Below are 16,059 nucleotides of genomic sequence, written 5' to 3' on the forward strand. Positions count from 1 at the left end.
TTAACTACTGCAAAATCTTGCAAAGAACATGGGAGTGCAGATATCTCTTTGAGATCCTAATTTCAATTCTTTTAGGTATCTAATCAAAGTAGGGATGTGGACCATACAGTGATTCTCTTTTTAACTTTTTGAAAAACCTCTACACTGTTTACTATAGTGGCTGCACAATTTTATATTTCCTCCAACAATGCACAAGGGCTTCAGTTTTTTTCACATCTTGTCCAATCCTTGTCTGGCATTTTGATAGCAGCCATAAGCAAAGTTATGACCAACTAGGTAGCATATTAAAAAGCAGAGACATTACTTTGCCAACAAAGGTCTGTCTAGTCAAAGCTATGGTTTTCTCAGTAGTCATGCATGGATGTGAGAGTTGGACTATAAAGAAAGCTGAGCACCAAAGAATTGATGCTTTTGAACTGTGGTGTTGGAGAAGACTCTTGAGAGTCCCTTGGACTGCAAGGAGACCCAACCAGTCCTTCCTAAAGCAGATTGTTGTTGTTTAGTCACTCATTCATGTCCGATTCTTTGCAACCCCATGAACAGTAGCCCCCCAGGCTCCTCTGTCCATGGGATTCTCCAGGCAAGAATACTGGAGTGGGTTGCCATTTCCTTCTCCAGGGGATAGTCCTGACCCAGGGATCAAACCCACATCTCCTGCACTGGCAGGTGGATTCTTTACTACTGAACCACCAGGGAAACCCAGTTAAAACATATACCTTAAAGAAAAAAATTATAAATCGCCAAAGATGACAGATTGCTATCAGAAGGAAATCTGATGCTTTTATCTCACGGGACAATATAAATTACATTTTCCCCAACATTTTTGAGTCCCCTTACAGATTTTAAAATGTCAGTCATCTTGCCTTCTAATACTCACCTGGGACCTGATGGGCACTTTAGCTATAAAACCCCTTGGTCAGAGAGAGTCCTGGCCCATTGGAGGAACACAGACCCACTAGGAGGCTGCTGGACTACACTTAACCAAGTAACTTGATATGCATATTTCAACTGAGATTTCAATGTACAGTGAGTGCCTTCAGTGGACAGTTCATTTCTCCTAACCATACCTCCCACTAGGAAGTAAAAATAATTAACCCTGGATCCAGTGAAAGGATGGTGTGGGTGAAAATCTAAAAGGGGAGAAGAGGCACTCAGGTTGACACCAGCAACATCAGAAGATGACATCATGGTGATACAATCACACCTGGCCCTATCTCACTTTGGAGGAAGCCACCGATGAGATACTGACCCACAACAGCCCAACAACCAATTATCACATGGGGCACTCAGAGGGCAAGCACAAAACTATAAAGTGTATATGCCTGCTATTGTTGTCCCTATTCTGTGACTTTCATGCCATCTGAGTCATGGGGCTTTCTCCACAACCCCAGGAGACAACATGAGAAAGTTACTGGAAGACCACAGCACTCACTCACAACTGAACCCCAGGATGGAGGGATGGCATATGTCGGAAGTCAGCCCAAGAAGGGTTGGGCCCAAAACATGATCATCTGAGATGACGATGTCTCAGCAGATGACAGCACGGGACACAACTTCATCATGAATATGGCCTCCACAATTTTCCACTATGGAAGAGGGGACACCCAGGAAAGCAGGGCAGCTGATGATGGCAAGCACTTCCCAGAACTTGGTTGCCAAACTGAATGCCTAGTTATCTAAATTCCCAGCTGATGACCCATTTTCGGGGCATTTTGTAGAGTTACCCTAAGTTCTCCTTGCTAACTACACTTGCTGCTGAGATCTGAGGTGGCACTTTGACTGCAGGCTGCTCTCCACTACACCTTTAAATTTTGATAGGTTAAGGTGTATGTCAAATCTCTAAACCTTTTAAATGTCTGATTAAATGCTTCATATAATTGCTTACCCTCACCACACATTATTAGATTGATCCACATTATGTGACCTAATTGAGGGCTAGTAAATTGAATTCTGTTGAAAGGACTCATCCCTGGGTATAGATGCTACAATCACCATAGGACTCCCCATCACTCCCCTACATACACACTCTCCAGAACTATAGCCATCTCCCTACACAACACAAGGGAATCTTTTCCCACTGGTTGTGGAACCACTCAGTGTTCCATAATCTTCTCATTCAAGTCCTCCCACAGTCTTAATATTTTTATACAATGGGCAGAAACCAGTGCTTTTTTTTTTTCCTGAGCTGCTGTAATTGCTGAACATATTATCAAACTCAACAAAGGCTTCTTTCCTGAGTCATTGGCCTACTTAGCTAATTTCTTGACCCTGCCCCCATTTTCCCAATGGAAACCATCTCATGCATCTCCATGGCTTACCCAGCTCCTCTCTATGGTGATCAACTGTTCCCATGCAGCACTTTGCAATACAGTATGCAAAAAGCAGGAGCCCCACATGCACTTTATAATCCACCATGTCTGTCCATGCACTAACACACTCCACCTGTGACACCACATGGTTGAATACGATCTATACCTCTCACCCCAAAGACCACAATTCCCATGGTCTTGAGTCTCACGGTTCAGCCTCCTCAGGGGAACCCCAACTTATTTGGATATACCCAGTATAACAGTTGGTGTCCACTGTGGGCTTAGTACCCAGGAGCAAACATATATACATGGTTCCTCATATATGCACTTCTCCCTTCTTCAGCCACCAATGTATCTGCCTCCTTGCCAGCTCCCTGCTAAGTCCTGTCTGTTCACACCAAGATAGTTAAGTCTCCCTGGGACTATCCTTATAAATCACTGGATAGGATCCCCCAAATGTCTCTTTTTAAACCACCTCATGTCAAAAACTCATCCCCATTATGTTGGGAATAGGTCTGCTACTATCCTTCATGGGAACTGAGTTAGGCACTACCACAACAGGCAAGCAACAATAAATTATTAAATTAAATTATTAAGGCAAACACCAAACTTTCAACTCCCCTGTCTAAAAATACTGGGCTGTTACACCAAAGCCCAGCCTTAATGCAGTAACAGAACAATTCTTTAGTGTAGATGGTTTCAGACAACCATTTAGCTTTAGGTTACTATTGGCCAAGGAACGGGAACCTGCAAAGGGTACCTCTTGTTGCATGTATATTAATAATTCTGGACAAACTTAGACATTTACAAATGATATCCCAACAGGTACAAGTATTTCATAATCCCACCCAAGTTTTAAATCAAATACCTACCTTAATCTTATCCATGAGCTTTATTTTCTGGGCTGAACCCCCAAAATGGGAGGAGATGGTTACAGACAGGATTTCAAACCACCATTTGTCTATTTATATTGCTGAGTGGCATTTTTCTTTGCTTAGATGTTTCATGTGCTGGGTGACCAAAATCCTGCCAGCAGCTTTTAATATCTCCACCATCTAGACAGTGCCCATGATTTTCCCTAAGACTAATGCCTAGGCATCACAGGGTCAATTGTGATGAGAAAACAGCTATCCTGAGTTGCTACATAAGCATTTTACAGTATGACAACCCTGCTCACACCCAGAGCCTGGACAGATAAGGACCTGAGCTTAGGACTCCTGTGACAAGTTCCTGCTTCCTTTTCCTCACAGCTCCTTTCAAAATAGCCACGTAGAGGTGAATTCACAAAAAGGTAGCAAAATCTCCCCCAAAACGCTTTTCAACTAATATATGCTCTTCTGCTCACTTGTGACCTGGGACAGAGGACTGCCTTTCCTAGGCTACTGGACACCCCATCCCCCTTTCTGCGATCTGTAAAAATAAACGTGACTTTACATTGTCATAGAGTGTTGTGCCATTGTTTCTTCAATCAAAATGACCGAGTGTTTACACTTCCTCAAAGTGAAAGCTCAGGTGCTAACAGAGCTGTATGTCAACCCCATGTGAATGGCTTTTGCCTACTAATTCATCCAGTTATAATGTGAGTATTCTTAATTTAATATAGAAGTTATACGCCCCACAAAAGAACATATTTACAAAGCAAAAGAAAATTACATAGAGAGAGCAAGTATCAAACCCAGATATGGCAAAGATGCTGAGATTATGAGATCAGAAACTTAAAACAACTATGATTAATATGCTAAACACTCTAATGAATAAAGTGGAAAACATTCATCAAGAATAAAGGGATAATATAAGCAGAAAGATGAAAAATCTGAAGAAAAGAATAAAAAACAGTTGCTAGAGATCAAAAACACTGTAGCAGAAATGAAAAATGCCTTTGATGGAATTATTAGATTGCACAGGATTCAAGACAAGAAACCTGAGACTTCACACTGAAACATATATATTACCATATGTAGAACATGACCAGTGAAGTTCGATGCGTGAAGCAGGGCACTAAAAGCCAGTGCTCTGGGATAACCCAGGGATACGGGGTGGGGAGGGAGGTGGGAGAGGGTTTGGATGGGGGGACACATGTGCATCTGTGGCTAACTCATGTTGATGTATGGCAAAAACCATCACAATATTGGAAAGTAACAATCCTCCAATTAAAATAAATAATTTTTTAAAAAAGGATATCTCAACAAAAACCTCTGAAAATACAAAACAAGGAGAACACAGACTGAGCAGGAAAAGGAGGACAGAATCTCAAAGAACCTTAGGAAAACTACAAAGCGTTTAACAGATGAGAGTGAAATGCTGGACAAAGAAAAGGACAGGAGAAAACCACTGAAGCAACAATGACTAAGAATTTCTCCTAAATTAATGTCAGACACCAAACTGCAGATTCATGAAGTTCAAAGAACATCAGGCAGAGTAAATGTGAAGAAAAAAATCACTATGCCTAAGCATAATGTAACATTTTCAAAGTACAGAAAATCGAAGAAAAAGGAAAAATCCTGAAAGAAGCCAGAGAGAGAAAAATCTAAAGAGAAGCAGAGAATTACTTCCAACTTTCCCACAAAACCATGTAAACAAGACAATAGACTGAAATATTAAAAATGTTAAGAGAAAAACTGCACCAGCAAGAATTGTAAACTCTCCCTATGAAATTATCCTTCAAATTGATAAAGAAACACATTCTCAGAAAAACAAAAATCAAGGGAATCTGTTACCTGTAGGATTGCCATATAATAACTTAACAGAAGTACTCAAGAAGAGAAATATAGTTCAGAAACTGAGATCTACATAAAAATAGTAAGATCGTCAAAGAGGAAACAAGTAAAGGATTTAAAAAAATAATAACACAACTTCTTTTCCTCATCCTTAATTGGTCTCAATAGCTTACTCAACAAATTTCTTCTGCATCTTTTTAAACCACAATGGCATGAAACTAAAAATCAACCACAGAAAGAAAAACATAGGATAAAAACTACTACACAGAGCCTAAACAATAGGCTGCAAAAAATCTTTAATTGAGTCCACAATGAAATCAAAAAGGAAATAAAAAACACCTTGAGGCAAATGACAGCAAAGTATAACTACATGAAATCTACGGGACGCAGCGAAAGCAGTCTGAAGAGGGGTGTTTACAGCAATGCCGGCCCCATTCAGAAACAAGGAAAATCTCAGAGAAACCAATACAGAAACCAGAAAAAGAACAGTCAAAACCTAAAGTCATCAAAGGAAGGAAACAATAAAGATCAGAGAGGAAAAAAATAAAGAGTAAAAAAAAAAATCAATAAAATCAACAGCTGGGTTTTTCAAATGATAAAATCAAAAAACCTCTAGAAAGGCTCACCAAGAACAAAAGAGGACAAAATAAAATGAAAAATAAAAGATGGGGGGGAAAGCATCACAGAAATACAAAAATAAAAAAAATATACTATGAACAACTATAATACTTTAAGACAACAAGATGGAAAACCTAGAAGAAATGGACAAGTAACTGGATATAGAGCCTGCCAAAACTGAATTAAGAAAAAACAGATAATCTGAACAGAACAGTCACTAGAAGTGAAGTACAATCTTTAACTGGGAAAACAAAAAAAATTCCCTACAAACAAAAGTAAGGAACGAATGATCTCACTGGGGAATTCTACCAAACAACAAAGAAGAAAAGAACTTAAACCTACACTACTGAAATTCTTCCAAAAGATTAAAGGGGAAGGAAGACTCCCGAAATCATTCTATGAAACTACCACCATCACCCTAATATCAAAACGAAACAAACACACTACCAAAAAAGAAAAATATAGGCCAATATCTTTTATAAATATAGATGTAAAAATCCTCAACAAAGTATCAGCAAACCAAATTCAACAGCATAAAAAGGATCATACATCATGACCAAGTTGGATTAATACCAGGGTCACAAGGATAGTTCAACACATGCAAATCAATCAATGTGATATACCATATCAACAAAAGACCAAAACCTCATGCTAAACAGAAGGTTTAGCAAAAAACTCAAAAATTGAAAAAAAAATACAAAAAATTCAACATCCATTTATGATAAACACTTTCACCAAAGTGAGTATAAAAGGAACATACATCAACATAATAAAAGCCACTTATGACAAACCCACAGTCAGCATAACGGTCAACAGTGAAAACCTGAAAGCTTTCTTGCTAAATTCTGGAACAAAACAAGGATGCCTACTCTTACCACTTCTATTCAACACAGTATTAGAAATCCTAGATATAGCAATCAGACAAGAAAAAGAAATAAAAGGTTTCCAAATTGAAAAGTAAGAGGTAAAATTGTCATTAGATGCAGATGACATGATAGTCTATATAGAATACCCTAAAGATTCCACAAAAAGACTACTAGAACTAATAAATGAACTCAGCAAGTCAGCAGAACATAAGATTTATACACACAAATCTGCTGCATTATTTCACACTTACTATGAAATGCTAGAGAGAGAAAGTAAAAACGGAATCCTATTCCAAACTGAATCAAAGAAAATAAGCATCAGAAATCAAACAAGTGGGGTACTGGGACAAAACCAGACATACAGATCAACAGAACAGAATAGAGCGCCCAGAAATAAACCCAGAAACCTACACTCAATTAGCCTTCAAAAGAGGAAGTTAAAAGCTACAATGGAGAAAAGACAGTATTTTCAGCAAGTAGTGTTGGGAAAGAGGGACAGGCTCATGTTAATCAATAAAGTCAGAACAGTCTATCACACCAAAAATAAACCCAAAATAACTTACAGGCTTAACTTCTGGAAGAGAACACTCCCTGAAAACAAAAACAAAAACATAGCAACATTTTCTTAGATCAGGCTTGGGAGACAAAAGAAATAAAAGCAAATTTAAACAAATAGGGCCTAATCAAATTTATAAGCTTTTCCACAGCAAAGAGACAATAACCAAAATGAAAACAACCTATGGACTGAGAGAAAATATCTGCATTTCTAAAACATACAGGTAATAAAAATCAGTATCAAAAAAACAAACCAATCAAAAAAACTAGGAGAAGACCTAAACAGACATTTCTACAAAGACATATATATGGCCAGAGACATATGAAAATATACTCAACATCCTAATTAGAGAAATGCAAATCAAAACTACAATGACCTCACAACAGTCAGAATGGCCATCACCAAAAATTTTATGAACAATAAATATTGTAGAAGATGGACAGAAAAGGGAACCCTTCTACACTGGTAGTGAGAATTTAAATTGGTGTGGCCACTATGGAAAACAGCAAGGACTTTCCTTTAAAAACAGAGTTACCATATGATCCAACAACCTCTCACTTAGGTATATGTCCAGAAAGATGAAAACTCTAATTCAAAAAGACATATAAACCTCAATTTTCATAGCAGCACTATTTACAATACATGGAAGCAACCTAAGTGTCCACAGACAGATGAATGGATAAAGATGTGGCAAGCACACACACACACAGGAATATTACTTGACCACCAAAAAGAATGAAATATTGTCCTTTTCAGCAATATGAATAAACCTAAAGACTACCATACTAAGTGAAGTAAGTCAGACGAGAAAGACAAATATCATATGGTACAACTTACATGTTAAATCTAAGAAATAATAGAAATGAACATACAAAACAGAAACAGACTCAAAGACATAGAAAACAAGCTTACAGTTACCAAAGGGGAAAGGAGGAGAGGAGGGATAAAATAAGAGTATGAGATTAACACATCACTATATAGAAAGTACATAAAAAACAAGGGTTTACTGCAGAGTACAGGGAATTATATTCAGTATCTTATAATAACCTATAACAGGAAAGAGTCTGAAAAAGATTCCATAATGGGAACGTATAATGAAGATATATGAATTATTTTGCAGTACACCTCAAATTAACACAATATTCTAAGTTAACTAGAATTCCAAAAATTTTTTCTAATAAATTAAAAAATAAATGCCCAGAAATAAGAAAACAAGTAAATGAAGGTATATCTATGAGATACTATACTCTACTACACTGTAGCTCAAACTATGCATGGTCTGCTGTGGGCTGAATCCAGTCAACTGCCTATTTATTTTTTGTCTTCATAATATCTGAGTCAGACATGACTCAGCAACTGAACTGAACTTCATTATATACTACTGTAAACAATTAACTAAACTTTAAAATTCTTTTGGAGATGGGAGGAAAAATGGTAGCAATGTTAAAAGAAATAAAACAAAAGCATTGGGGCTGTTCTGTTATTGGAAAGTACTCATACTACCCGTGAAATGCTGTAGTGTTATTTGAAAGTATACCTGAACTGGGTACAAATATATTTTACAAATTCTAGGACAATTACAAAAAAAATTTTTTATACGTTTTTCCTATAACATATATGCTAAGAAATGAGAGAAAATGTAATCACATAGATGCTCAACTAAAATCATGACAGGCATCCACCAGAGGGCAGATAGCACAAGTAAAAACTACAATCCTGCAGCCTATAGAACACAAACTGCAACAATAAAAACTTAGTAAAAAAGAGAAGGCAGAGGAATTTGTCCCAGATGAAGGAACAGGATGATAGCTCAGAAAAACAACTAAGTGGAAACGGCCAGCCTACCAGAAAAAGAATTCAGAATGATAGTGCAGATCATCCAAGATTTCAGGAAAACAATGGACGCAAAGATTGAGAAGATGCAAGAAATGTTTAACAAAGACCAGAAAAACTGAAGAACAAACAGAGATGAACAATACAATAACCGAAATAAAAATACACTATAAGGAATCAACAGCAGAGAGTGTGAAGCAGAAAAACGGACATGTGACCTGGATGACAGAACAGTGGAAATCACTCCTCAGAGAAGAATAAAGAAAAAATGAAAAGAAATGAAGGCAGTCAAAGGGACCTCTGGGATAACATTAAATGCACCAATGTTCATTTATAGGAGTCCCAGAAGGAGAAGAGAAAGGTGCTGAGAAGATATTTGAAGAGACAACAGCTGAAAAGACAGAGAAAAAATGCTTAAAGCAACAAGGGAATAACAACATATACAAGAGAATTACCATTATCAGCTGACACTCTGCAGGCCAGAGTTTAATATATATTAAATTCAATATATACATTTAACTGATCAAAGTGGCACAATATATTTAAAGTGATGAAAAGGAAGAACTTGCAACTAAGAATGCTCTACTCAGTGAGGCTATCACACAGACTTGATGGAGAAATCAAAAGCTTTACAGAGAAGCAAAAGCTAAGAGAATTCAACACCACCAGACTAGCTTTGCAACAAGTGCTAAAGGAACTTCTCTAGCAGGGGAAAGACCAGAAACTTAAAACAACCCTGTACATCACACAGACAGCTATACCAAAACCTTATGGTGAACAGCAAAGACAAAAACTACAACAGATACATACACAGAAAAGAAAGAGCAATCCAAGCATAACACTAAAGACGGTGCTCAAACAAGAGACAGGAACAAAAGAGGAAGGGGAGAAAAATGACCTCCAAAAACAAACCCAAAACACTTAACAAAATGGCAACAGGAATATATATATACCAATAAATATATCAAATGTAAATGGATTAAATGCTTCAACCAAAAGACACAGACTGCCTGAACAGATACAAAAATAAGACCCCTATAAAGAGCTTCATGACCCAGATAATCACGAAGGTGTGTTCACTCACCTAGAGCCAGACAATCTGGAATGTGAAGTCAAGTGGGCCTTAGGAAGCATCACTATGAACAAAGCTAGTGGAGGTGATGGAATTCCAGTTGAGCTACTTCAAATCGCTGCACTCAATATGCCAGCAAATTTGGAAAACTCAGCAGTGGCCACAGGACTGGAAAAGATCAGTTTTCATTCCAACCCCAAAGAAAGGCAATGCCAAAGAATGCTCAAACTACCGCACAATTGCACTCATCTCACACGCTAGTAAAGTAATGCTCAAAATTCTCCAAGCCAGGCTTCAGCAATACGTGAACCGTGAACTTCCTGATGTTCAAGCTGGTTTTAGAAAAGGCAGAGGAACCAGAGATCAAATTGCCAACGTCCGCTGGATCATGGAAAAAGCAAGAAGAGTTCCAGAAAAACATCTATTTCTGCTTTATTGACTATCCCAAAGCCTTTGACTGTGTGGACCACAACAAACTGTGGAAAATTCTGAAAGAGATGGGAATACCAGACCACCTGACCTGCCTCTTGAGAAACCTGTATGCAGGTCAGGAAGCAACAGTTAGAACTGGACATGGAACAACAGACTGGTTCCAAATAGGAAAAGGAGTACATCAAGGCTGTATGTTGTCAGCCTGTTTATTTAACTTCTATGCACAGTACATCATGAGAAACGCTGGGCTGGAAGAAGCACAAGCTGGAATCAAGATTGCCGGGAGAAATAGCAATAACCTCAGATACGCAGATAACACCACCATTATAGCAGAAAGTGAAGAGGAACTAAAAAGCCTCTTGACGAAAGTGAAAGAGGAGAGTGAAAAGTTGGCTTAAAGCTCAACATTCAGAAAACGAAGATCATGGCATCCAGTCCCATCACTTCATGGGAAATAGATGGGGAAACAGTGGAAACAGTGTCAGACTTTATTTTTGGGGGCTCCAAAATCACTGCAGATGGTGATTGCAGCCATGAAATTAAAAGACGCTTACTCCTTGGAAGGAAAATTATGACCAATATTTAGATACCATATTCAAAAGCAGAGACATTACTTTGCCAACAAAGGTCTGTCTAGTCAAGGCTATGGTTTTTCCACTAGTTATGTATAGATGTGAGAGTTGGACTGTGAAGAAAGATGAGCGCCGAACAATTGATGCTTTTGAACTGTGGTGTTGAAGAAGACTCTTGAGAGTCCCTTGGACTGCAAGGAGGTCCAAACAGACCATCCTAAAGGGGATCAGTCCTGGGTGTTCATTGGAAGGAATGATGCTAAAGCTGAAACTCCAATACTTTGGCCACCTCATGCGAAGAGTTGACTCAATGGAAAAGACCCTGATGCTGGGAGGGATTGGGGGTAGGAGAAGAAGGGGACGACAGAGGATGAGATGGCTGGATGGCATCATCGACTCGACGGACATGAATTTGAGTGAACTCTGGGAGTTGGTGATGGACAGGGAGGCCTGGCGTGCTGTGATTCATGGGGTCACAAAGAGTTGGACATGACTGAGTGACTGAACTGAACTGAACTGAAAAGTTGTCTATAAGAAACGCACTTCAGGGACTTCCTTGCTGGCACATTAGATAAGAATTCACCTGCCAATGTAGGGGACACAGGTTCAACCCCTCATCCAGGAACATCCCACATGCCAAGGAGCAACTAAGCCAGTGTGCCACAACTACTGAAGCCTATGCTCTCCAATGAGAGTGGCCCCCACTCTCTACAACTAGACAAAGTCTGTGTGCAGTAACAAAGGCCCAGCACAGCCAAAAATAAACTTTTTTTTTTTTTTAAAAAAAGAGACCTCACTTCAGACGTAGGGATATGTACACACTGAAAGTGAGAGGAAGGAAAAATGTATTCCAGGCTAATGGAAATCTAAAGAAGGGTAGAGTTGCAATGGTCTTATCAGACAAAACAGACTTTAAAACAAGGACTACTAAAACAAAGGTCACTACATAATCATCAAGGGACCACTGCAAGAATTAAGATATAACCATTATAAATATATATGCATCCAACACAGCAGCACCTCAATATGTATTGCAAATACTAACAGCCATACAGGGAGAAATCAATAGTAACACAACAATAGTGGGAGACTTTGTAACACTCCACTTTCATCAATGCACAAACCATCCAGAGAGAAATCAAGAAGGAAACACAAGCCTTAAATGATACACGAAATCGGATGGATTTAATTGATAATTTGCATTCCATCCAAAAGAAGCAGAATAAACATTCCTCTATGTCCACACAGAATAGCCCCAGTAACAATCACGATCTGCGCCACAAAGGGAGTCATGGGTAAGTTTAGGAGGACTGAAGTTATATCAAGCATCTTTTCCAACCAAAACTGAGATTAAAAATAAACTACAAGAAAAAAAAATTATAAAACAACACAAACAGGTGGAGACTAAACAACTTGCTAATAAGCAGCCAATGGATCACTGAAGAAATCAAAGAGGAACTCAATGGCATCCCTGGTAGTCCAGTTGTTATGAATCTGTCTGCCAATGCAAGGGACATGGGTTTGATCTCTGGTCCAGGAAGATACCACATGCTGCACAGCAACTAAGCCCGTGAGCCACAATTAGTGAGTCTGCACTCTAGAGCCCACAAGCGGGAACCACTGAGCCCACGTGCTGCAACTACTGCTCTGCGACGAGAAGCCATCACACTGCAATGAAGAGTGGCCCTCGCTCGCTGCAACTAGTGAAGGCCTGCGCTCAGCAACAAAGACCCAGTCCATCAAAATACATGACTTTTTTAAAAAGAGGAACTCAAAAAATACCTAGAGACAAGTGAAAATGAAAGCACTGCAACCCAAAATCTGTGCAATGCAGCAAAAGGAGTTTTAAAAGGGAACTTTATAGCAATACAGTATTATCTTAAAAAAACAAAAAATCTGAAATAACCTAACCTCACACCTGAAACAACTAGAGAAAGAAGAAAAAAACATAAAATTAGTAGCAGGAAAGAAATCATAGAGATCAGAGCAGAAATAAATGAAATGGAGACAAAGGAAACAACAGCAAAGATACATGAAGCTAAAAGCTAGTTCTTTGAAAAGATAAACAAAATCGATTAACCTTTACTAGACTCATCAATTAAAAAACAGAGAGGACTCCAATCAATAAAATTAGAGATGAAAAAGGATAAGTTACAAATGACACCACAGATATACAAAGGATCATGAGAGACTTTTACCAGCGACTGTATACAAATAAAATGGACAACCTGGAAGAAATAGACAAATTCCTAGAAAGGTACAATCAGAGTTGGACTGTGAAGAAAGCTGAGTGCCGAAGAATTGATGCTTTTGAACTGTGGTGTTGGAGAAGACTCTTGAGAGTCCCTTGGACTGCAAGGAGATCTAACCAGTCCATTCTAAAGGAGATCAGCCCTGGGTGTTCTTTGGAAGGACTGATGCTAAAGCTGAAACTCCAATACTCCACCTCATGCCAAGAGCTGACTCATTGGAAAAGCCCCTGATACTGGGAGGAATTGGGGGCAGGAGAAGAAGGGGACAACAGAGGATGGGATAGCTGGATGGCATCACCGACTCAATGGATGTGAGTTTGAGTGAACTCCGGGAGTTGGTAATGGACAGGGAGGCCTGGCGTGCTGTGATTCATGGGGTAACAAAGAGTTGGACACGACTGAGCGACTGAACTGAACTGAAGGGAAACAAAAGCAAAGATAACCAAATGGACTACATCAAACTAAAAAGCTACCACACAGCAAAGAGAACTACCAATGAAACAAAAAAGGCAGCCAAATGAATAGAAGATATCTGCAAACAATGAATGTATCTAACAAGGCATTAATACCCAACATATACAAAGAATTCATACAACTCAAATAAAAAATTCAGACAACCCAGTGAAAAAATGGGCAAAGGTTATGAATGACATTTTCGTTTTAAAAAAAAAAAAAAGACACATAGACGGCTAACAGACACACAAAACAATGCTCAACATCACTAATCATTGGAAATGTAAATTTTAAAAAGTCACTAAAATATCAACTCATACTTGTTAGAATGGTTACAAAAAGGACAACATGTAAGACGTGTTGAGGAGGATATGAAGAAAAAGGAACACTTGCGCACTGTTGTTGAGAATGTAAATTGGTGCAGCCACTATGGAAGACAGTATGGAGGTTCCTCAGAAAATGAAAAATATAACCATCACATGATTCATCAATTAACTTCTGTGTATTTTTCCAAAGAAAATGAAACACTAATTCAAAAAGACATATGCACCCCTATATCCATTTCATCATTATTTCTAACAGTCAAGATATGGAAGTAATCTAAGTATGTACATACATATATACTACATGGTTAATATACCATAAAAAAGAATGAAATCTTGCCATTTTAAACAATATGGATGGACTTAGAGGGTACTACAGTAAGTAAAATAAGTCAAAGATAGACTAATACTGTATGATTTCAATTACATGGGGAATCTAAAACATAAACAGACAGACGTAATAAAACAGAAACAGTCTCATGGACAGAGCAAACAAGTGGTTGCCAGAAGGGAGGCAGACAGGAGGGAAGAGCAAAATAGGTGAGGAAGGCTAAGATGTACAAAATAAATGAGTCATGGGGATGAAATGTACAACATAGAGGGAATATATCAACATGTAAAATTAAAATCCAATCTAATTTATACTATAAAAACTGATAACCTTTTCAAAACTGATGAGCTATGTAAAACTAAAATCCAATCTAATTCAGTTTCAAAAACTGATAACCTTTCCAAAACTGATAAGCCAAATAATTATGCTATATCACTGACAATTTTCTAAGACACTGTATGAATTAAGTCATTAAGTGTACATATCTGATAGCTATATCAATTTTTACACAATAGCAGTTATGGATTTAAAATAGATAACCAACAGGTCCTACTGTATAGCACAGGGAACTCTGCTCAATCTTATGTGGCAGCCTGGATGGGAGGGATTTGGGGGAGAATGGATACATATAAACAACATTGTTAACTGGCTATACTTCAATATAAAATTAAAAGTTAAAATAGTAACAGTTGTCAATTATTGAGTACTACCTAGATATCACACACCCCAGCATTTTATAGGCATTATCTCATGTAAGTCATAGCATAACCCTGTAAGAGAGATATGTCCCATTACTATTCATAATAGTAGACAAAATCTGTAGAATCAAATTCTTAAATCTTAACTTTTGAAGACTTAAGACCCCCAACCCTTTAGCCAAAGACTATCAGTGACTCAGCAGGAGTCATCAATGCCCAGGTAAGAGATTCAAATTACACACCCTTTCTGTCACATTTTGTCTCTTAATTTTTAGATTTCTTGTATACCTTGGACAAGTCAGTTGTTCTCCCTTGACCAAACAACTTTGCTTTGATCTCTTCTACTTTCCTCCTGTCATCTTCATTTAATTCTGAAATGGAGTAGCCATATTCATGAGCCATATTAAACTTCAGATTCCAGGCTGGAGAGAAAAGATAAAAGCATTCGAGATAATACAGTGCAAAACTATCAGAGATTACAAGAGCAGAGATCATCATCAATATAGCCAATTTAATGCCTACCACAGTGCTTAGTAAACAGTATGTGCTCTCCATTTTATAATAAACTATTCGAAGTTCTTGAGAGAGATAATTTCACTGAAAAGTCAGATTTAAAAACAAATAAAAACATATTCTACAGACACTTCTCCAATGAGGCCACTTGAAATATAGTATTTAGCCAATTTCATCTTAATCTTCCTGCCAATCAAAAGAGTCCCTTTGTCTCCCCTATTAGCTCCTGCTACAGTCTTTGCCACTTCCACAGATGTTAATATCTTAAAATATTAACAACTGGGAGTTTCTGGAGAATCAAAATAAGCACAAATGATCAAAAGAATGGTATAGGAAGCTGACCTCAAGAGATTTCCAGGTAGGCCTGAATTGCTTAAAAGTTGCCTTCCAAAATATATTTATTTGCCATGTTATCTCTAAAGATTTTTTTTTCTTTTTTAATGGAATTCTACAATTTAGAGATTAATGGAATTTAACTCTAATCCAAGTTTTAGTGTTAAATACTTTCATTCAG

General features: G+C 37.9%; 1 protein-coding gene across 1 annotated transcript in view; it reads right to left on the minus strand.

Moving 5' to 3' along the window:
• ALMS1 (ALMS1 centrosome and basal body associated protein) overlaps positions 1-16,059 on the minus strand; it is a 187,916-nt gene that overhangs the window by 99,927 nt on the left and 71,930 nt on the right. The window contains exon 9 of the mRNA XM_052649083.1: positions 15,321-15,454. Within this exon, the coding sequence (XP_052505043.1) occupies positions 15,321-15,454 (134 nt within the window). The remainder of the gene's footprint in view (positions 1-15,320; positions 15,455-16,059) is intronic.

Source organism: Budorcas taxicolor, chromosome 11 (genome assembly GCF_023091745.1).
Source record: "Budorcas taxicolor isolate Tak-1 chromosome 11, Takin1.1, whole genome shotgun sequence".
NCBI lineage: Eukaryota > Metazoa > Chordata > Mammalia > Artiodactyla > Bovidae > Budorcas > Budorcas taxicolor.